The 23,015-nt window shown below is 32.2% G+C and overlaps 4 protein-coding genes across 5 annotated transcripts; 2 read left to right on the forward strand and 2 right to left on the reverse strand.

Moving 5' to 3' along the window:
* The first annotated feature begins 210 nt into the window (after window positions 1–210).
* On the forward strand, window positions 211–1,351 carry LOC130445250 (deoxyribonuclease TATDN1). 2 transcript variants are annotated; one of them, XM_056780807.1, is made up of 2 exons: window positions 346–970; window positions 1,028–1,351. In XM_056780807.1, the coding sequence occupies exons 1-2, from the start codon at window positions 418–420 to the stop codon at window positions 1,333–1,335; spliced, it is 861 nt and encodes a 286-aa protein (XP_056636785.1). In that variant the 5' UTR covers window positions 346–417; the 3' UTR covers window positions 1,336–1,351. The 2 variants fall into 2 exon arrangements, with proteins under 2 accessions (XP_056636784.1, XP_056636785.1); XM_056780806.1 differs by having other exon boundaries at window positions 211–1,351.
* A 730-nt stretch (window positions 1,352–2,081) lies between these two features.
* Window positions 2,082–16,798, forward strand: LOC130445255 (uncharacterized). The gene is made up of 20 exons (XM_056780813.1): window positions 2,082–2,393; window positions 3,949–4,461; window positions 4,523–4,939; window positions 5,101–5,373; window positions 5,442–5,657; window positions 5,717–6,021; window positions 6,076–6,266; window positions 7,075–7,325; window positions 7,430–7,672; window positions 8,395–8,482; window positions 9,098–9,346; window positions 10,560–10,743; window positions 10,800–10,994; window positions 11,065–11,360; window positions 11,418–11,620; window positions 11,699–11,882; window positions 12,010–12,957; window positions 13,619–13,822; window positions 13,886–14,251; window positions 14,314–16,798. The coding sequence occupies exons 2-20, from the start codon at window positions 3,958–3,960 to the stop codon at window positions 14,511–14,513; spliced, it is 5,517 nt and encodes a 1,838-aa protein (XP_056636791.1). The 5' UTR covers window positions 2,082–2,393; window positions 3,949–3,957; the 3' UTR covers window positions 14,514–16,798.
* On the reverse strand, window positions 16,636–19,259 carry LOC130445183 (putative transferase CAF17 homolog, mitochondrial). Its single transcript, XM_056780723.1, has 2 exons — window positions 18,046–19,259; window positions 16,636–17,314 (listed from the first exon to the last, which is right to left on the reverse strand). The coding sequence occupies exon 1, from the start codon at window positions 19,093–19,095 to the stop codon at window positions 18,061–18,063; it is 1,035 nt and encodes a 344-aa protein (XP_056636701.1). The 5' UTR covers window positions 19,096–19,259; the 3' UTR covers window positions 16,636–17,314; window positions 18,046–18,060.
* On the reverse strand, window positions 16,894–17,295 carry LOC130445262 (cysteine-rich DPF motif domain-containing protein 1). Its single transcript, XM_056780824.1, has one exon. The coding sequence runs from the start codon at window positions 17,293–17,295 to the stop codon at window positions 16,894–16,896; it is 402 nt and encodes a 133-aa protein (XP_056636802.1).
* Window positions 19,260–23,015: the final 3,756 nt, after the last annotated feature.

A 23,015-nucleotide genomic window follows, 5' to 3' on the forward strand; every position in this document is an offset into this window, starting at 1 on the left:
AATTATCAAAATAATACAATGAACCCATCTGAGTACTGAAAATTTACTCTATGTTATGAGATTTATCTATGGTGCTTGATTCGGATAAGACACTAATAAAAAAGAAGAAGAGTTTATCAATTATCTAATTTCTTGAGGTACACCCATAGTGATATTGCCAATAATAAAGTAATATTTCTATGGGTATTTCGAGCTGCTTTGTGTATTTCATTAATATTAACCGAAATAGCTTAGTCTCAGCTACTGCATGAACTAGGCTTTCTAAATAATTTCTCTATACTCCTTAATTTGTCTATGTTGTCTAACTTTATTTTATGTCAATAAAAAAGTAGAAGAAAGATAATTATGTCTAGCCTCAAATTTAGTTAAGCCGTAAAAAAATCGTTTTAATTAATTACATATTTAATTTTGAAAACAATGTCAAAACTAAGAAAATATATTGATATCGGAGCCAACTTAACGGATACTATGTATTCGGGAATATATAACGGCAACAAAAAACACGAACCAGATTTATTGCAAGTATTAAAACGAAGTTGGCAGTCTGGATTGGATAAAATTATAATAACCGGTGGAAACTTAGAAGAAAGTAGAAAAGCATTAGAATTAGCGATTACTAGTGAACATTTGTATACCACAGTAGGGTGTCATCCTACAAGATGTAAAGAATTTGAAGAGCACAGAGAAGGAGCAAATTCATATTTAGAAAAACTCAAAGATATTATAATTACAGGAGGTAATAAAGTTGTAGCCGTAGGAGAATGTGGTCTTGATTACGATCGATTAAATTTTTGTCCCAAAGACATTCAACTGAAATATTTCAACCTTCAACTCTCTCTAACAAAAACATTCAATTTACCCCTATTTTTACATTGTCGGAATGCAGCTGAGGATTTATACGCAGTGTTAGTAAATTATCCAGGCGTGAAAGGAGTTGTACATAGTTTCGATGGATCTTACGAAGAAGCCTGTAAGTTTTTAGATTTGGGTTTATATATTGGTTTAAATGGATGTTCTTTAAAGACAGATCAAAACTTGGAAACTGTGAAACTATTACCTAGTAATCGAATTTTATTAGAAACAGATTGTCCTTGGTGTGAAGTTAGACCTTCTCACGCTGGGTATAAATTTATTTCTAAAGAGAATTTAGTGATGCCTACAGTAAAAAAGGAAAAATGGAATCCGGAGCAAATGGTAAAGAGCAGAAATGAACCATGTAATATAAGACAAATATTAGATATTGTAGCAAGTATTCGAAATGCAAACATAGATTTATTGTGTGAACAGGTATTTGATAACACTATGGAATTATTTTTTAAAAAGGATAATAAATGATTGTGAATATTTCGAATCTATGTCTTTCATTTTAAATGCAACAAACAGATCAATTAAAATAAACCAATAATCCTAATAATAGAATGTGGATAAGTCATCAATAGAAGAATCGAATGCAAAATAGAATTTCACTAAGAAAATAGAACACTGTGATAAGTATGAAATCTTTTTTTAACTATCTTCAAATTTACTTGTTCTGTCGATGGAAATATTGTCTACATGATAGTAAATTCAAAACCTCACTATATTTGAAGGTATAGCAATATTTCGAATTTATCCAAGGTATTACCTTTTAATGACATTACTTCTGGGATCAATATATTAGTAATTAAATTAACAATTCCAACTACTAAATTGACATGTTTTAGAGATTTGTTGTTATTATAACGAATTTAATAATATATTTAAATATTGCAAGTGACAAATAACAATAAACTCTAACCCTATTTATAGTTATCGGCCTCTAGTACTACAAGTCAACAGTCCCAAGCTGTTCACATTGACATTTGACAAGACTAATAATTTCCCGCTTACAAAGAGGGATAAATTGGAATTTTTAAGGATGTGAAAATCTAAATACATATTAATAATAATCACTACAAATTATCCTGTTTTCTTTGCTGTAAAGAGTGGAGAGCGACATCTATCGACTCAACTAGTTAACTTTGTGAGGTTGCACCGTTGCCAATATAAGTGAGTCTTTGAATTTTTTGACTACTGCTTTTAATTTGGTTGGTAAAAATGTGTGCTGTGTTGCTGTGCATTGTTGGAACAAAATTTTTATAAAATGGCTGGTTATCATGCAAAAATTATATGTAATTTGTGATCTACATTTCGGAAACAAGTTGCTTATATTATTTTTGTATGCTTAAACTCTCAGTGCGGGTTTTATAAATGTTTTACTTCGTTCAGATGTCGCCTAGATGGGTTGTGTAATGTAGAATCCGAATAGGTTTAGACTGGTAGTGATAAGAACGTCTAATGTTTTTAGTTTAAAATCTCAAATCAATTCTCTGGATGTAGCTTTCAATCATTTAGATATTCCATTTTTTTATTTTGTAAGTATCCTTTGAAAATGTATTATGCATTGAAATCCATACTGGGTTGGTTAAGTATCAGCTATTTCAACCTTTTACGGTTGTCAAGATAGAAGTTTAGACGATTTTTTCAATGTTTTTAATAATTAGAAATAGTTCACAGATACTACCAGTTTTATTTATTTTAACGAGTTATTTATTGAATCTAAAAATAAATTTTTTATCTGTAGTTTTGATTCCAATATTTCCAGCAATATTGTTAATAACTATATTTTGATTACGCTATATATCTTGAATAAATGTTCCTGATTTTCATCTATTTTAATAAATTTACGTGTTTCACCTCAATTTCGGCGAGTATGATACAGTCCGAAATAGAGCCGAAACGAAAAAATATTGCTATGAACAAACAACTTATTTTTCAAATTACACCATAAATGAAAATCTTTAATTGAAGATTATGTATATCATTGAAGGCTGTAATAGTAGAAAATTTGAAAAGAAATTATTGTCTGGGAATCAAAAGATTATGTTGAAAGTATTTTTGTTTCTCTCTAAATTTATTTGTTTTCTTTTCTTCCTGTTCCTTCCTCTAGACTATAACCTTGTTAAAAGCTATTAGCTTTCATAATGCTTCCTTTTCCTTTCCTTCTAATATGCCAGATAACAAAAGTATCAACTCAAGAATTATTTATTTTTTACATTCAATTCAGTATGATATAATATTATCATTAAGTGTGAGTTGATCCCCTAATTGAGTCTACCTACTATTGGACAATAATTTATATGTAACTTGTCATTTTTTTCTTAGTTTGTGTCAAAGGATGGGCTCTCATATATATATATATATATATATATATATATATATATATATATATATATATATATATATATATATATATATAAATATATTTTACTGAAAATGTGGTTTGTTGATAGAATTTTGAATTTTACTGTTCTCTTTTGAACTGTAGAACCGTCCTGACAATCGAAAGGATTTTGGAGTGAAATTACAACATTAATTGTCGATTTTTGAAAATATGTGTAAGATAAAAATTACTTGCTAATAATCCATAATCAAATAAAAATCAAAACTAATGACACTGTGAAAAATTATCTAGACAATTATTTATCAAAAAAATCACTGTTTCACTAACACCTTTAATATTAATGATTTTTAAATGACAATTCATTAATAATCTTTGTTATTAACTATAATAAGCTGTTCCACAAAATTTTGTATTTGTTTATTGAAAATGGAAAATTTTGGAACTATTTAATGTGTGTAGTGATAAAAATGTTGATCTATTAGTTAATAATTCCAACAATTCCTTTATTAAGAATGATGAATCGTAAATTATGTTTAGTATTGTTTATATCATTAAGCAATTCAGTTTACTTAAATAATGTGAACAAATATATCAAGAGTACAGGGTATTGTAAAAAGATTTATTGTACTACTGCATACCAAAAAAGGTAATCCTATAAAATTTCATGTATCTTGTGAAATCTTATTCAGTTATAACAAAAAGTAGGAATGAAATATAGCCTTAATATAAGAGATTTGTTTTTACAGACACAAGGTATGCAGACTATGGACAAAATACCATTGAAAAATGAGCCTTCGTCTGAAGTTAATCATCCAACAAAATTACATCAAGCACTGGAAATATGTTTTGTTTGCGGCAACAGAAATCAACCGTACATATACTATTTAAACTCCAGGCCCATACCAGACAAACCTAAAGAACCGTATTTTCCATTTTTGGAGTCCCACGAACCTCCATTAGGGCACATATCGAAAAATGAGTATTCCGTTCCAGCATGTTACTTGTGTTATAAATTATTGATCGAACAATGGGATACTCACGAGATGACCTCAAGACCTCATTCAGAAAGACTGTATTGGCTAAAGAGGGCAGACAATGGACCATATACCGGAGCCGATATGGGAATGCAAGGGGAATATGCTGCCCAGGTTCTAGGTTTAAATAACGAAGGTATACCACCACAGGTTCCTCAACAAAGGCCTACTACTACCATCGTTAAAGAGGAGGGCAAGCTAAAGATGGGAGGAAAACAAATACAGGTAATTCTCACAACATCGCCAAACTCTGTTCAATGACCTAATTTAATTACACACATCACAGACATCAACAATATCCAGAAATAACATCGATACAACATCATCGGAAATCGCTTTGGATTTGACTCATTCTAACCCTTTACCGTCGTCGTCGTCGTCGTCATCGGTGATTCAATCGGTGCCTGTTTACGCTCACAGTCAAAATTCAAATTCGTCCTCCGGCACGGATATTTTGGATTTGAGCATGCCCGACAAGAATTCCATGACAGAAGTATGTTATGTGTGCGGAGACGAATTTAAGAAAGGCAGTCTCGACTATGTGGCGTCAAAAAAAGATTTCGATTCGCCGCTTAAACCTTTTTTTCCCAGTCTAATCGAACATCCGAGACCGAGCAGGAGTCGGCCCATCGATTCCGCCGGTAGAGTACAGGCGTGTTTTGATTGTCAACAACATCTCCTCAAACAATGGCAAACATTTCAGGTAAATTAAATCATGATTACTCATTTTTGTTTTTGAATTTTTTTTTAATGAAATAAAACGGGATATAATTTTAATTTTGAATTGTGCAAATTTTTCTTGAGGAATTCATTATATAAACATCGAATGATTAAATTGAATAAATATTTGTGGTTCGATTGTAGGCTCAAGGTTTACCTCATGTTGAAAGAAACTACACTTTAAGGAAAAGACAGAGCTCTACTTTAGATACCACGACGTTTATATGTTATACATGTTCGTTGGAGTATCCTTCTAGCAGTATCCGTCTCTTATATTGTTGTCAAAATTCTGAAAAGGAACCGTATTTTCCGTTTATTTTAACCTTGAAAGCGCCACCCGGAGCAAGTCCCATCAGCCCTCAAGGGATGGTCCAAGTCTGTTCTATTTGTTACAAGTCAATTCCGCATAAACACCAGGTAAATATATATTTTTGTACGTGATTTAATATACAGCTTGTCCCGATTCCAACGTGTGTTTTATGTAGGTATTCGGAGGTGATCCGGCTGCCATAACCGGTAACCACGTGTCCGTCAGCGATATCATTTTACATAACAACAATACCTCGAGGCCCAGTACTGTAAAATCGCCAGCAAACAGTGCAGGATCTGACATTAGATATAAACCGTATGACATCAGTTCCACAACTACAGTCGCCAATAAGAAAAAACAAGCAGTTTTAGAAAGTCGACAAAACGCTAAAGTAAGTAGAATTAAAAATTAAAAATTTGCGGATTTATTGAAATTTGTTCATTTTAGCAGGTAGTTTCAACTCGAACTACGTCTCCTTCGCCAGATCTAAATGGTCAATCAGGCAATCAAAATTATCGTTGTTACATTTGTATGAGTCTCTATCCTCGTACCCAGATGGAATGGGTCAGTACATCGGCGGAAGGTATGAATTCGCACGCCATGCATTTCCCTTGCTTAACTAGAGTATCGAGATCGTCGGAAAACAGTTGCATGGATTCGCATGGCAGAGTTTTGAGTTGTACGAAATGCGTCAAACATTTATCCCAACAATGGGACACTTTCGAAGCCGATAGAGTACCGCTCGAACGAAGAAGGTACTCGTGAGTGTGTGTTTAATGTAGTGCTTAATATAAAATCACTTTTTTTAGATACGATATTCCCGTACAGGAAACTGCGTCAAACGGAGATCAAGGTATTCCGACCCCGCCCAGTACGAATAGTGATAGAACGGTTTGTAGTAATAGTAACCCGGCAACATCGGGAAGTAGCATATATTGTTTTTTGTGTGGATTACATTCAGAATTTACATTAGCAAGAGTTATATACGGTAAACCGCAAGGTAAGTTCGATCTACTAAAGAAAAATCAAGTTTTAAGCTATCTTTTGTTTTATTCTTCAATCCACTCCGATTTTTCTTTTTTTTTTTCTTTATGTTTCAGTGGAGACTTCTTCATTTGATTGACATTTCTTTACTTAGACCAGTAGTCCCCGGAAAACAGAATTGAAGAATATTTTAGGTGCAGTAGCAACTTGAAATTCAATAATCGATTTTTGAACGTCGATTTTATGGGAATATGAATTGTTTTCTTCTTCCTCAATTAATCAAATAAAATACAATAACAGTCACAGTTAATTATTTTTCCCTTAACAAAACAAGTTATGTAGTCACAAAAAATGTTTTCTATTTTGCCAAAACTACGTTCTGATTCATAAATTTCTGTTATTTTATTATTGTCTTGTTAATTGTGAGCTTTAACCTTTGTGAGAGCCCTCTAAACATGAGCTCTTAAACTCTGGACTGTCCAGAAGCATCTGTTCCCCGCAGTAACTTTTTTTGTTACGTAATTATCTTGAATTATCAAGATATTTGAATTTATGGCACACAGGAGAGCGATGTTCTCAAACTTGGAACGTGGTTTGGGAGGTCTAATTTGATTCCTCTTGCTTTAGCTACTCGCTCGAACTCCTCAACTGCTCCAGATAAATCTCCAGAAACGCAACAAAATTCTAATTTTTAGTGACAAGTACATTCTGTAGCTTCTTCTAGATCATTCAAAAGAGCTTCTGAAATCCAGCAATTGACTGGGTCTATAATCCAAATAGGAGAGGACGTTATATTGGAATTTAAATTTGATTTTTTTTCGCAGGCCGTAATGCTCCATATTTTCCAATATTGTTGAGTCACAAAAGTCATCCGAACGCCGAGCAATTGAGGGAAGACGGTTCCGCTCTAGTGTGTACTTTCTGTTATCACAGTTTCGTCAATCAATGGAGAAATTATGAAGCGCAAGGATCGCCAGCACCGGCGGATAAACGAGAATACAACACGCACGATTATAGGTGTTACGTATGCGGTATTTTTACTTATAGGAAGAGAGTAAGGGCTCTACTAATAAAGGTAAAAGCATTTAATCGAATTATAAAACATACATCACTACAAATACCTACGACATTTAACAGAATTCTATTGTATTTTTACTTTACTTGATGGTATTTTTCTAGGATTTTCCTTTCTTGAAATTCCATCCGCAGCCGGAACATTCGTTATTATTGGAAAATAGTGAATACGCCGTCGTTTGTTTGGATTGTTATGAAACGCTTAGAACTCAGAGTTTGGAATACGAACGATGGGGTTTACCTGTAGATAAACGTCAATATAATTGGATAACGCAACCTCCACCTCCAGAAGATAGTCCCGAAGCTATGGTCGCGAGATTACCGAGCGGCCAACGGTGCGACAAAGTAGTAAGTTTTCTTGTCAATTTCATTGAATATTCATAAGAACAATAAATCAACACATAACCTATCCTTTTTTTCATTAAATCAATCGATTATAAAAATATTGAATTATATATCGTCGATAAATAATTTCTATTTTTTAAACTATAATCTCATTTGTTTAAGTCGGTCCTGTTTACCGGCAGCTTCATTGACAATCTGAACGTTTTATGGTGAAAAAATGTTTTTCGACCTTATATACTGTATACATAAAGTCTAAAGTTTGAAAATTTTCCTCCCTTGAACTGTGACGTATGTAAATGTAGCTTTATCATGTTTTTAGTCCTTATTGCACGTATACATATCAACTAAAACTTGAAAATTTTAAAGATGGGAGTTCATTAGCAGTGGCTTTCTCCCACCCAATTAGTACAGGTCCGGTTCTAAAGTAGTATTGTTCTTGAACATAATTTTTCTAATAAACATTTTTTATATTTGGATTTGTGAAATATTGTTAAATAATGAATTATAAGAATAAAAAAAACAAAGAATTTATTGAGTTCAATGGATAAATCAAATGAATATTTATCCATTACCGAACGGTAATTATAAGAAAAAAATGCCTCACAGCCGTACCAAAAAGTAGTCCACGGATATGAATAACAATATTTTGAACACAAAATGATTGGAATAAGGCTTAGGGAATATTTTTAACAAGATCACCGACTATGAGTGTCTTATTTCTTTAGGTACCTCCGACGTTTGTAGTTAAACCAAATAAAAGAAACCATTCTCCAAAAACGGTAGAAAAGAAAATGAAATCTGAAGTACGACCAGGTAAGTTTTTTATTTAATTCAGTTTTTTTGTTATAATTTTCTTCTCGATATATTTTTCATTGAAAAACTTTGAATCTACGAATGTTTTGCCTAACAACTGGCCTAACTCGATACCCTCACCCTCGCATATTTCACCCTTTCTCCCCTTTTCGGAACAACGGGGAGAGTTTATCGATAATGCGCAAACGACTAACACGCCCAAAATTTTTACAGAATTGAATGCATTCAAATATGCGGTTATCGCGCGACAGATCGACCTTTTATTTTTCTTTATAAATATTAAATATTTCCGAATCGAATCGGAACATTCTGTTAAAAATATATGGAAGTAAAGTGTTTATCTTTTCTCGATTATTACCGAATTGAAGGTATTTACTTACACAATATTTTTAATCGAATCAAAATTGATTCTTGACAATATTTTATATTAATAATAACGAATTTTTTGTTTAAAGTATAAAATTTAATTGTATCTTAATTTTATATGAATGTAGAGATAAAAATAGGATCGAATTTAATTTACAGAATTATACATTAGCAGTTTTTTTTCTTTATGAATGTATACATATACGTATCGGTGCGTGAATGACACACATCTTACATGTTAATTTTCAGGGGTAGCGAGCAGTCCGAAACTTTCATCTGCCAATAGTTCGACGAAACCTCGAACGACGACCGGGCACGCGGTATCCGGTCCCGGACCGGGTAATCCGAATCAGTACTCTCATTCGTTTGCCGCGGCTTTGCGCAATTTAGCGCAACAGACTGTACCGAATAGTACCGCATCCATAGACCAGTCCACCTCTGCCGCTTCCGCAGCAACTAATCAGACCAATTCTTCCGAAACTCTAAGAAGAAATTCAGGTAATTTGGATTTTCCTTCATTCTCCTTCTTTTTTTTCGTTTATCGTTTATCCTATCCATGACTTTCTGTTGTTCTTAACTTTGTTGTTAATTTTTTTGCATGTTTATATATTTTGAATTCTTCTCCGAATCGTGAACGTGTACTATTTCGAATGGAAAATACCATAGAAGTCGACGATTGTTGCAATTTCTAAATAATTTTGGTTACGGGCTGAAAATATAAAGGAAAATTCTTATATTTTCTTTCGAACAATCAAATTAAATCGACAGTGAGAGAAATAAAAAAATAAAGATATAGAAAATGAGATAAACTTAACAACTCGAATTGAAACTTCTTTTATCTGTAGTATCAGAAATGGTTTCTTTCGTCTTGTGGAATGACACATTTGTGCTGGAGTTGGCCCTTAATCAGCTGTCTTGTCTACCCTTTTAGGGCCAAGTAACAAGTCCAGTAACAATTCCATGCGAATACGATTTTCTTTTTGTCTAACAATTAAATTTGGAGCTTTAACCCCATCTCATTTGCAAAATATTTGTCGTAATGACTTAGAATGAACAAAATTTGTCCACTTTTCGTACATTTTTATCTTTTTCGATATGAAATTACGTCCATTCACTTCCTTCTGCTTAATGTAGTCAATTACTCTTTTATACTATTCGGAAACATTTTTTAATGTTAACAAAATCAGATTTTAACATTTTGCGAGCTTCTCTACTACTTTTTTCAAGTTAAATTTAAACTAATGCTATGTTCAAGTGATTCCTGCTATAAAAATTGATTTACTGTATTTTTTTTCACACCTATGACACATAAAAGCATAATTATTTGTTGGCGCTTGATAATCGATTTTTTTTCAATATTCTGGAAAATTTCAGTACGTTTCTTTTCTATTTTCTCCATTTTTCTCAACATAATTTGTACAACTACTCAATTTTTTTTGACCTTCTTGATCATAATCTCGTATTTTTTTTCAGACATTTGCTCTTATCCATTTTTCCAACCGCATCTTTTAAATTTTCTGTCTCTCGCTTTATGATATTGGTTCTTTATTTCTCATTAAATCTTATGCTTATCTGACTTTCAAAATTGTTTCTTGTGTTTCGGTTCCATTAGCAAACGAATGAGAGTCCTCTAAAATAAAATTTTCATTTATGGCCATTAAAACGTGCTACTATCGAGTGTATTTTACATTATTTTAAATTAATTTTCTAGGCGGTGTTCAATTATCTGACAAAACGAAGGGATCCATGGACGTACCTCCGTTTGCTTCTCCGAGCAGTTCGACGTTACGCAGTTTCGAACCCCGTTTACCGACTAACCACGTCGATAGGTATCCAGCTACCTCTATACCAGATTTAAATCGAAGTGGCTTTCAACCGTATCGACCAGAAGATAGGTAAGTCGTGATATATATAATTTATTACATATTTAGCATCTTGTTATTTATTTTAGGTTACCGCATCCTCCCCTTGGTTTAGATATGGCGGGATATCCCATGTATCCCGGTATGTCCTTACCTTCTTTAGAAGAACAAATGTATTACGAAAGATTGGGAGTGTTGAGATCACCTTGGCCTCCGATAGGTCATCCCTACATGCCCGTATATGCCCTTCCCGGAGCAGGAATGCCAATATATATGCACGAAAGGTAATTTCGGTTTTTATTTTGTTGGTTGGAAATTTCGATTTAATTAAACAATCTTTTGAATATGTGAAAGGTTGAAAATGGAAGAAGAACATCGTAGATTGAGCGTACAACAACAAAAGGACGATTACGTGGATCGCGAAATACTCGAGAGAGATATGCAGCTACAAAGAGAAATAGAACAAAGAGAAAAAGAGAGAGTTCATAGGGAAAGAGAAAAAGCGCAAGCTCGTATACCTCCGCATCTTTCGACGCCGCACATTTCGCCACAAGGACTGATGATACCGTTACTTCATCCTACCTCGATGCTACCGCCGCCTTCTTCGCTCGGTATGTCCGCCGCCGCCACTCGACAATCTCCTTTGATAGGTCAGTATAATAATCATTCGAAAAATGATTTTCATTGTATTAATCATTTAATTTTAGGTTCGGCTTTCGTAGCCCCGCCGAATCCTACACAGGGTTATTCGATACCTCGTTCGAGTCCTTCTTTACAGAGACATTCGCCTATGAGTTCCAATTATACGCTTAACCTCAGTCAACGACAAAGCCCCGTGATACAACCTTCAGGACCTATGATCAATAGTATGAATTTAACGTCGGCCGCTCGAAGCAGCACCCCTACGAAGGTACTTCTTATTTGTATTTCAACATATTTTATCTTTTATTTTGTTTTGTTTATATAAAGTCACTTTTTTGATAATCAGGTATCTCCGAAGTCGAATACGCCGACGCCTAAATCGAAAAGTCCGGCTGCTGTCGGTGAAATGACGGGACACGTTAAAGAAGCGACGACAACACCAACCCCCACCTCATTCGGTAATAGTAATAAAAATTTAGAAGAAAATACAGATACGAAAATGACTGAGACGACGATTAGGGACGTCGGGGGTACTGCCTGACCTTCTGCTACTGTCGTACAAAACTACCGGAATAATTCAACTTTAGGTGAAGTTGTCTTTTTTTTTTTCTTTTGTGATTATACGAGATATTAAAACTGTTTTCGTATTTGTTTTAGTTAGGAAGTCAACGATTACGTCTTTGAGAAAACCCGAATTGAATAAAAGTACGGAAGAAAATAAAAAATTGATGAATTTCAGTATAGAAACTATCGTCGGAGAGGAAAATTTATCGAAAAAACTTCGTCTCGATAACGATAATATAGAAGACGATAGAAGTACGAAAAACGATCGGCTGATGACGAACGATTTAAATAAGAAAGACGTAGCGACGACGACGACTAATGTTGTAATTGGTAGAAATGATTTCGAGTTTCACGATAATAATGATTCCAAAGTGAAACACGGTCTCGCTCCAATCGCCGATGTGAACAAAGTACCGAATCACACGTGTAGTCCTCAATTGCCGATACCGTCGCCTAATTATCCGGTACAATCGAGTACTATTACTATTACCGCTGCGGCTGTCGCTCTAGTACCAGATAGTCACAGCACTTCCTTACCTCAAAACGCTAGTCAAAACAAACTTGAAATAATCGAAAAAAACGGCACTGAATTCACTAATAATAATAATAAATTGTCGATACGTTCTATTCGACGAGAAAAAATAAAAGAATGCACTTTTACAGTACTAAATATACCGAACGTAACTATTACTTATAATAATAATAATAATAATAATTCAAAAACCATTGCAGCTAAACGTCAAAGACTGAGTAAGATCGATTTAGCTATTTTAAAAAGGAACAGAAAGAAGAAAATCAAGAAAACGAAAAAAATTAGGAATAGCGATAAGATAACGACCACCGAATACGGCGTTACAATTTACGGTTATTCAGATTGGTCGGATAGCGATAGTTCTTTTTTTAGTTCGGATAGTGATGATGATAAAGACGTACATGTCGATCTTTTAATTAAGAGCGGTCCTCCCCTTCGCTTGGACGCCAATTTGGAAAAGATGAAATTCTTTAAAACCATCAATTTGACTACACACACCATGAATAATTGTAAGTATACAATTTTCGGTCCTCATATACTTTATTTTGTAGTTTACTGACGTTGTTTTGAACACAGGTTCCAGTTGATACAACTTTCAATTTCAGTAGTTTGTTGAATTTATTTTAATCCTTTCACCTACATTATGAAACTAGAAAGTTTGATGCTCTGGCTACGCCTCGTTTTTTTTTAACACGCTTAGGAATCAACTGTCTGACATTGGGTGGATATATATTTCCCTAATTTTCCACATTTTCATTGAAAAATAATTTTCTATTAACGATTTTTTTATTTACTTTTGATTCACAACTAGATCATTGATTTCAGTTTTTGTTTCTTGTTTTTAGTATTTTTTTTCTCCCACTATTATTTAGGTAAAAGCATCTCTAGAACTCCGTTTGTCCTTTGTTTTCATTCTCCTTTTATCCATTTTTTCTACTCTTTCTGATCCTTTACTACTGTATTTATTTGTCGTTTTGTTTTTCATCTCTTCCTCCTTCCTGTGCTACTTGCTCGAGCAAATTTTTCCTGTGTCTTCCTTTCCTTTTCTTACTTCTTCCGATTCTGCCACTTCTCCTATTAGGCTTTGTGGTATTCCTCTCTTTACATATCTGTACCTGTTCATCTTCGTTTTTCCTGTCTATCTGATTAACTATTGATTTAATTTTTCAGTTTTAGAATTACGAAAATTGGAAAGGAGAAAATGGCTCGATCCCAGTTTAATTGAAGAGATAAATAAAGAAGAGATTGCGTCCTTAAATTTGCCAGTACCTTTGAAATCAACATTGACTGTGAATATGTTGCAAAATTACAAAGCTAAAAAGGGTTTCTTTCAATTGCTCGGCTTGAAAACAACCACCCGAGAAGACAAACAAGGTAAATTCTGATTATTTTTGAACCAGTTTTTAAAAAAATCTTCAACCAAATCGTCAATTTTAGCACTGGAGAAAAATTGGGCGGAAGTGATAAAGGATCGCTTAAAGAGGAATTGTGAATCGTCAGTTACGAAATACGCAGAAAAACTAAATAAAAAAATGTCGGGATCCGCGAAAGAAAAAATATTTGACGATTTAATATCGAAATTGCCTCTGGTACATCAATATAAAACCGAGAAACGAGAAGAGACGATTCACTATAACAACACCCTTACGTTGTCGAAAATATTATCCCAAAATCAAAATTCTCCTAAAAATGATAAGTTCGAAGGTTCAAAAGAAAATATATGGCTAAAGAAAGAAGATTGTAATAGATTTAAATGGCCCGGAGTGTTGGAGATCATCGAAGCCTATAAAAGGTATTCTAAAGGTAAAAGATGAGAATGTTTTAACAAATTAAAAATGACTTTGTATATATAAATATGTATTTAGATCGAAGCGTCCAAGCGAATTATCTGAAAAAGCGACGAACCTATGTGACGGAAGAAAACTTAAAGAGACAACGCGAAGTGAAATTCCTCGAAAGGAGACAGCGAGAATTACGATCAATTTTGTTCAGGAGAGAAAACGATAAAAAAGAACTACAACGTAACATCGACCAATTAAAGAATTGCATAAATTCCTTTCGGTAACATATGTTGGGGGAAAACAAAGTCAAAAAAAACGATTGAAATTCTCTTTTATTTTTTCTATTTTAATAAAGAAAATTTTTCGTTATTTTCGAAAAAGTCGACCAAAAGAAGAAGGTAAAAAAAATAATGAACAGTTTCGATTTTTGTACAATTTACATTCCGATATAATTTTTTGTTAGTTAATTATGTTTAATTATTTGAATTGTACAAAATTTGTTGGAAAAAAAATCTTTTTTTCACTGTTCATTCTACTTATGTTGAAAAATGTGATACATTGATTTATTCTGTTGTTCAGTATTTTAATTATTGGGTGACATTTTTTTTTGTAAATTTGTTATTGAGTAGTAGTGAGTGTATATTGTAAACTGTAGGATTTTTTCTGTGTGATTTTCACATTTAATTTTTACATAAAAAAATATAATTTGCAATTTATTTTTGGGTAAAATCATTTGGGATCTTAAATTTAAACAATTTTCATTGTATATCAGCGAGAAAATCTCGTATTATCTTAAATTTTTATTTATTTATACTCCATTACATTACACGTGGATAGTGAAGGATAAAGTTGTTTAATTCTCTCACAACTAATGTTTTTATTAAAATGAATCAATAAATAGCCAAAAAGACGTTGATTAAATAATTCAACACACTATATTTAACAACGTACATCAAAATTATTGGATTATTTTGTTTTGATTTGATTTGTACCAATGGTTCTGATTTTAAAATTCTTAGTTGAAAAATTGACAAATTAGTTCAAATTAACCTGTCAAAGTTTTCAATTATTGAACATTTTTGTTTTCAAGTGCATCGATTAGTAAATCTTTGAACATATTATTCTTCTACTAAATCCTAACATTGACGTTACATTGTTCCTGGTGGAGACTTATCAATATGGTGGATGTAAATTTGAACAACTTTATCCTATCAGCATAACTAATCGTTTTTTCATTAATTATTTAAAAAATAAGGAAAATTATTGACCAAACACTCGATTGGTTATTTTTTGTATGATATGTAAATATACGTTTCACAATTTTACTACATACTGACATACGTATTAAAAAAAGATTTTACGTACTATTTTTATGTGTACATATTTATTTTATACATATGATATAAATAGTGTAAAAAATGCTGCGAATGCTATAATAAGGATAGAATTATTGTTATTTTGTTCCCGAAGATAACAGAAATATTGTTCCTATTGAAACTAATTGGAAATTTAATTTTTATGTTTCAATTATTTAATTTAAACAATTCGTTTGGAAAGCACAAATTTTTTTATGTGCGGTAAGACTTCTCTACAAAGAGATTGTTTGTTATAATTGTATCTACAAGATTTATTGTTAATAACCGGTTACGAACCTAGTCTTTACCTCAAAACCAAAATTTTTATTTTAACAAGTTTACATAAAAAACGTCAATATACATTTTCTTATTATCCTTAATATAGCATATATTAACTTTTAAATGTAAATTATTACCTTGGCTGTCAAATAGCATATACATACTTACTGTTTTCCTTTTTTTTGTTACCTTATTTTATAGGATGTTTAAATTATTTTGTCGCGTATTATCGACCACCGGAATAATATTCAAATTCACAAACTGTTCTTGTAGCTCTTGTAACGCTTTAGTAAAAAAAATCATTTCGAGGTTTCGTATCTTTGCCAATACAGAATTTTTGTGAAACCATGCAATTTTCATATCTCCCTGATAGCTCAACAAATAAATTCTTATTCTTTCCATTAAAAAATCATTTTAAATTGAGAAAAGACAACAATATTTTTTGATATCCTCCACCCCGAGGCTCTTTTTGATAACCAAGTTATAATCTTTGGACACCTATAAACACGGTTCACCTCTGAAGATGATAATTTGGTTAATGAAACGGCCGTGGTAAATAAAGTGAATGTGTTCGATTTGAAATATCGATTGGAATTGTTGTACCACGGATGGAAAATCGTTAATTTTTTTCTTTTCTACATAGGGAAAAATGAAAATTGGTACTTATAACTTTAACATTAGGTGGTACTTATATTTATTATTTTTGTTTTCTGTATAAACGATTTGGAGAGACGAAACTTACAATGCAATGTGTTTAATGGAAAAAGTCGAATTTAACGTTTCAAAAGCTGTTTATTATATTATTTTACGGGTGTTTTAGTTAAGCGCAAGTGAAAGTGGTGTTCACTTATTCTGTGATAATGAAGTAATTTTAACATAAACACTGTTTCTAGCATGACAAACTAAATAAAATAAAAAAACATACTTAAAGTAAATTTGTCATTTTTTTCTCTTTATTTCATCTACATTCGACGATACAATTTAATCAAGTCCAACTTTTGATTACAAATAAAAATTTCAAATACAACCGTTAAATGATTTTATTCAACTTTTCTCGAACACTAATTGGAAAATTTTTAATATCTTGTTTAGCGCATTTAAGGCACAATGTCCCCTCGAAATAAAAACTGCATTTATTATCTTTACAAACTGCTTTTCTACATTTGATACAGTGAGCACCCAATATAATGATTTTCCCTTGTTTAGGTGGTGAAAATGGATCTTCTATAGTATAACTATCTTCTAATAACAGATAATTCTTAAAACAAGACGGGTTTCGGCCGAAATACTCGTAGGGTGTTCTAAAGGAACAACTAAAACACTGGAAATATTGGGGTTCCTCCATTTCGGTGGTACTGCCAGCTTCAGTCTTGAAAGTACCTGAAGTTGACGGCCCTCCTTCATTTTTTTCGGTAGCTAATTTTGTATCCATTATAGAACTTTACTAACATCTAAAAATTAAATTTATTAAATATTTTTTATAATTATTAAAATTATTTTCGTTGTATAATAAAAAAAATCTGCCGTGCATTTATCAATAAATAAGTCAGTTTGGTTAAAAGTTAAAACTGGGGTTTTGAAAAAATTACTAAACTACATCTACAAAAATATTCTAAAACATCCACGCAAACTGCTCAATATCCATTAAGGGGCAAATACAAGCTGCATTCAGGGACTATGATGCAAAAGTCTACCGAATAACAAACTTCTAATCCACACCCCCAAAATGCAGGTTTAAAAAACTCTTAATTGTCCAGTAGTCTCATATGGGGGTGAAACGTGGATATACAACAAAGAAAAATTGAAAGAATTGAAACTAAAGAATCTGAGCAACATCCTACAAAATCGATATATTGTGTTCATTTCTTCTGAGTTTGAACAATCCAGTGGTTTGGGCATATTCAAAGTATGGAAGACTCCAAAATGCCAAAAAAGTTCTGAATGGTGAAGTGTACAATACAAGAAGAGGGAGACCAAAAATGAGATGATCTCCAGTAAGGGAAGGCTACATGTGCCACAATGTAAGGTAAGATACAATACCAGGCTCAAACCACCAACATAAAAACGTAATAAAACTGAAGTGAACAAAAATGTTTATTTTTAAATTAGTGTAGAGTCCATCAATCTTATTTTAAAACGGAACTTTTAATTCTTATTCTCATGATACCGTACAATAACTCACCTAAAAGTTATATTTTCAAGTCTTCTGTGCTCCAAATTTTTCTTTGGGTAGTTCTAAAGGCCACCAATGAGGTCTCCAAACTTTAGCTAATTCATCGCCGACTTTAAATTCTCTAATTTCTAATACAGTTTCGATTTTTAACAACGCCAATCCTAAATTTTGTTCAATACCTCTTAATTTTCCTAAATTTATTTTATCAATTTTGATAGTATTTTCATTTGGTAACAAACTTGGTGCCCTTTCAAATAATAATGGCATTAAACGCTTCCTAGTTACACCGGTGTGATGTGTCCTAGCCGTTAGTTCTTGTCCGAGGTAACATCCTTTATGAAAACTAATGCCGTGTAAATAATCGCAATTCGATTCTAGAGGAAAACAATTCCCTACCGGTAAATCTTCAACACCTTCACCTACACCTAAAGAATAGCGAAGTACTTTATAATTTTCTGAACAATTAGGTGAACTAATTTGTGTTGAAACAGATAGATCTTTTTCAAGTTTTACATCCAACTTTGATATTATTCTACAGCCTAGATCAGTTATTCTGGGATCTTTGAACATCAATATATCATTACCCTTTTTAATCAGTGTCGATTTTAGAGGCAGGTCTAATTCGGTATTATATTCGGATTGTTCTCGTGTCTTTCTAATGCAATCACTTTTAAATAAAATGTGCATTTTATATTCATTATTTAAACTTACAATATCAATCTTTTTTCTAACTCGATACATTCTTAAATGTTTCATTAATTGTTCTTCAATTTTCGTATCACATTCTATTAGGTACACGTCGCTATTATCAGTTTTATATACAATGGCGTCGAATAAAACCCTACCTTTGGTATTTAGAAATAATGTGTACATTGAACCACCAGTACATTCACTCAAATGGGCTAAATCATTTGTTATAAGACCTTGTAGAAATTCTTTCGTTTCGTTACCTTTTACTTGAAGGAGGCCTCTATTTTTTAATGGTTCTAAAATAATCTTACTGGCGATATTAGAACACCGACGAGCATTGATATTTAACGACTTTGATAATTTCAACATTTTCTAATGACATACCAAATGAAAGTCTATATTAACAAAAAAATGTTATTGAAAAAAACACTAGAGATCTATTTTAATTACAATTCGTAGATTGAATTAAGAAATTTACTCACGTATAAATCAATTCTAACCTATTAAAAATAGTACTTCTTCTCTTTTAATATTATTCGGATACGTTTATTTAGCAAGTCAAAAGTATCTTACAAAATAGATATTACGTTTGTATTTTTAATAAAATCAAGTTATTTTACTAATAAATTAAATAAACTATCCCTCTATAGGTAATTGTTAGTAATGGTTGCGGCATTTCAATCCTGTATTATGAAAATTGTGTATATGATGTTGCCTATTTATTAGGCGTTACCGCCGCATCTTTTATTGTTTTATTAATTTTTTTGTATTAAAAACGTTGACAACGGAAGTAGAAATCGAATTATCGCCTACTCTCAATGATATATACACTCTTTGACCAAAGTAATGTAAATCGTTGAAATCAGCCGCCTCCGTTTATCTTTATTTTCATCTGTAATATTTGATAATTGTCACAACAGACATCACTCTTTAAAATTTTTGAAATAGATTCGAAATGCGAAACGCCAGCGATATTTTTTGTTTAAATGAAGATCTCACGGACGGTAACGAGATGTTTTCCATTAACGGGTCATGTCCTATGAGATTAAGACGACGACCGATACCACAACAAAACGACTGCTTCGAATACGGCCGTTCGAATATCGATAAATACGAAGGCGGTGATGCTGAAACCGAGCGAAAAGTTATAGAAACTTTAGATTTGTCAGAAGGATGCCCCGATCAAGATATCGATAAATCTGATACACCGAGGAGTGTACTGAATAGTACGAGACCTCCTAGTGAATGTAGTGCTGTTACCGATAATAATAATCCGGATATACCGGAAAGTATACAACAAGATAGAACTCCGAGTGAGTTCAGTGTAATCACCAATCGAAATGAAAAACGAAATGGCGGTAATAGAAAAACGAAAAATGTTCGAAAAAACGAACCAGATAATGTATCGATTTCCAATATGTCTCGTAATCCACTCACCGGTGCCGGAATGGAAATAAAACAACACCGAAAACCGAAAAAAGGACTTGGAAATAAAAATGATAAATGGGTTTGGTGATTACACTTTATTTATTCTATGCTATTTTATTGTACGTATATTAAATATTATTTTGATTGTATCGAGTTGTTTATATTTCATTTCGAATAAACAAAAGAAACGAGCTCGGAATTTTAGCCAGGGCTCCAAATTCCCTGATACTTTATACGTCATTTTCTGTTTTCCGTTCTGACGCGCAAACATTTTCGATATCACCGATAAGATATATCGTGTGTCGTTTTTAGAACTAGATTGTGGTTAGAATATATCTATATAGGTAATATCCAGAACGTAAATTTTTCAGTAATATCCATTTGACACGTGACCTCTGTTTAATGGACGCGTACACGTGGCAACATTATGTATACCGGAAGTGATACTTGCGATATTCATTCCTTTTGTTTTCCGGTCAAATGACAAACTACTTTTTTTTTAATTATTTATCGAATTCAAGTAATTTTCATATCTAATAATACAGAGTAAATTAAAAGAAATAACGTTGAAATTCGATTTTATAATAACATAATTAAAATAACGTTTTTCCTTTTCCCCGTAGATCTCGAGTTTATCTGTTAGGTAGTAATAGTTAATAAATTCTCCAAATGATAATTTACATATATGTGTACTTTTTTGATTAGCATATTAGAACAAATACGTTTGTATAAATAATTAACATTTTCAGTTAAAGATAATTATTGACATAGATCGAATTATGACTCAATTTGCAACTCGGTATACTTACATACAACAATATCGTGTGCCCCCCCTTTTTTTACTTTCATCTGATTATTTTTTGAAAATTGATTTATTCGTTCAACGCTCTGTATAATATATTGTACAATTTGCGATGGTTATACATCTATTTTAACGTAATGCCTTTGCAAATACGAGATAAAAATTTTATTGTATTGAATATTCTTAGTTATCCTTCGTTCCTTTCAGCAACATAATCCAGTTTGCGCTGGAGATTAGCGAATCCTTAAGCGGTACCCGAAGGTACCGAACTCTATACAAGGATATGTGAACGTCTTGATACTTTTTGTTACTGTATCTAAATAGATATTCATAGCGGTGGATGAAAAATTTTGAATTCGCCACGGGGAATTTGCGATTTATGTTTTTTTTTTCTTTTACATTTATTTGGATCCTTTCGTTGAACGATTTTCGTTACATTTTATTTTCGCCGAACCGGATCATTTATAAATACGATTAATTGTATACGAGGGTTGCTGCTTAAGTTATAGGATAGACAAACGAAAACAAATATTTAAAAGGTGTAGAAAAACGTCGATTTCTCAATTTATTTTTGATCTACGGGATTAAGAAGAAATCATTGGGTGCCAAACAAGGACTTTACAGCAGATGATCCATCAATTCGATGTTTTAACTGTTCAAAAACGTTTTTATTTGAACTGAAACAACTTTTTTGGATTTGACTGGTCTTGAAAGATCCATACAATCGATTGTTGTTTAGTTTCGGGTCCGTTTGTATAAATCTATAATTTGTCGCCTGTTTCGGCATTTTTTTCAAGAGCTTTTTTGTCAAATTATGACATGATGATCTTGCAACATCAGTTTACGATGTTTTTTGGCACAATGGCCGATTTTGGACGCGACGTACACCACAAAATTTTTTCAATTACACCGAGGAAAGAAAATAAATAATAGAGAAATATAAACATTTTAAACTGTCAACATTGAGGTGTGAAAGAGTCACTACAAAGTCACTCCAGAGCGTCCCTAAAGTGTTTTGCAGTCACTTTCACTACATGGAACACTCAAAACGCAAATTTCGGTATGTAAATGAATACAGAACGGACAACAATCAGATGGCGTTGTCTAAAAAACAATTTTGTACTTATGAGACACGTTCGAAATGTATTTAAAAGTTTTTGGCATCGATTCTGTTATTGTTGGCGAAATGGAGTCGTAAATAAACGACACGTTGGAAATTAACCAACGGAATAATGCAAACAAAGAGGCACACATACGTACACACAACTTTATGATTAATTTGTGATTTTATAAAGGATGTTAGTTGAAAAATAAATTACCTTATCATTGATCAAACATAGTAGAGAAGATATACTTATACCTACCAACGAACATTCTCTTGTAAACAACTGATACCCACCGCTATCTCGAATAATAAACTGAATTTTTTTTGGTACATACTTTTCCAATGTTATGACCCTGAAATTACAATAAAATTGACACGACTACGATTTCCGTGGCGTTTGGATTCGACTATGCTGTTGTAAATCGACCCAAAATAAGTCGAAAATGAAGAATAAAATTTTTCGATATCTCGCTTCCTTTTCGAGATATTCATACTTGAATTTGGAAAAATTTATATATATCAACCTAACCTAACATTTTCGTGGTGCACATTGAGTGTAAAAAGTTCAAAAATCGTGAATTTTTTATAGCCCAAATTGTCTAAAAAAATTTTATTTGCCTGAGGATTATTATAGTTTTATTTTATTATAATTTTTTTTCTTATGGGGGGCTTCGCTTCAATTATAAAACAAACGAAAATAAATAACTTTTGAAAGCATTCAGAACGGAAGAAGGGATATTTTTACATTAAATTACTAATTAAATCTTCAAATTATCATCAAAAATTTTTTTTATTTCATAAATAATGAAAAACAACGGACAATTCTTAATGAAAAACATCAAATTATTCATATATTTATCGTATGTTAAGTTCTATTCATCACTTGATAAAAGTTATTAAAAATGCCTCATTTTGTTATAGAAATTTGTTTTTTTTTTCAATATTGAAGTAAAT

This window comes from Diorhabda sublineata, chromosome 6 (assembly GCF_026230105.1).
Source record: "Diorhabda sublineata isolate icDioSubl1.1 chromosome 6, icDioSubl1.1, whole genome shotgun sequence".
Lineage (NCBI taxonomy): Eukaryota > Metazoa > Arthropoda > Insecta > Coleoptera > Chrysomelidae > Diorhabda > Diorhabda sublineata.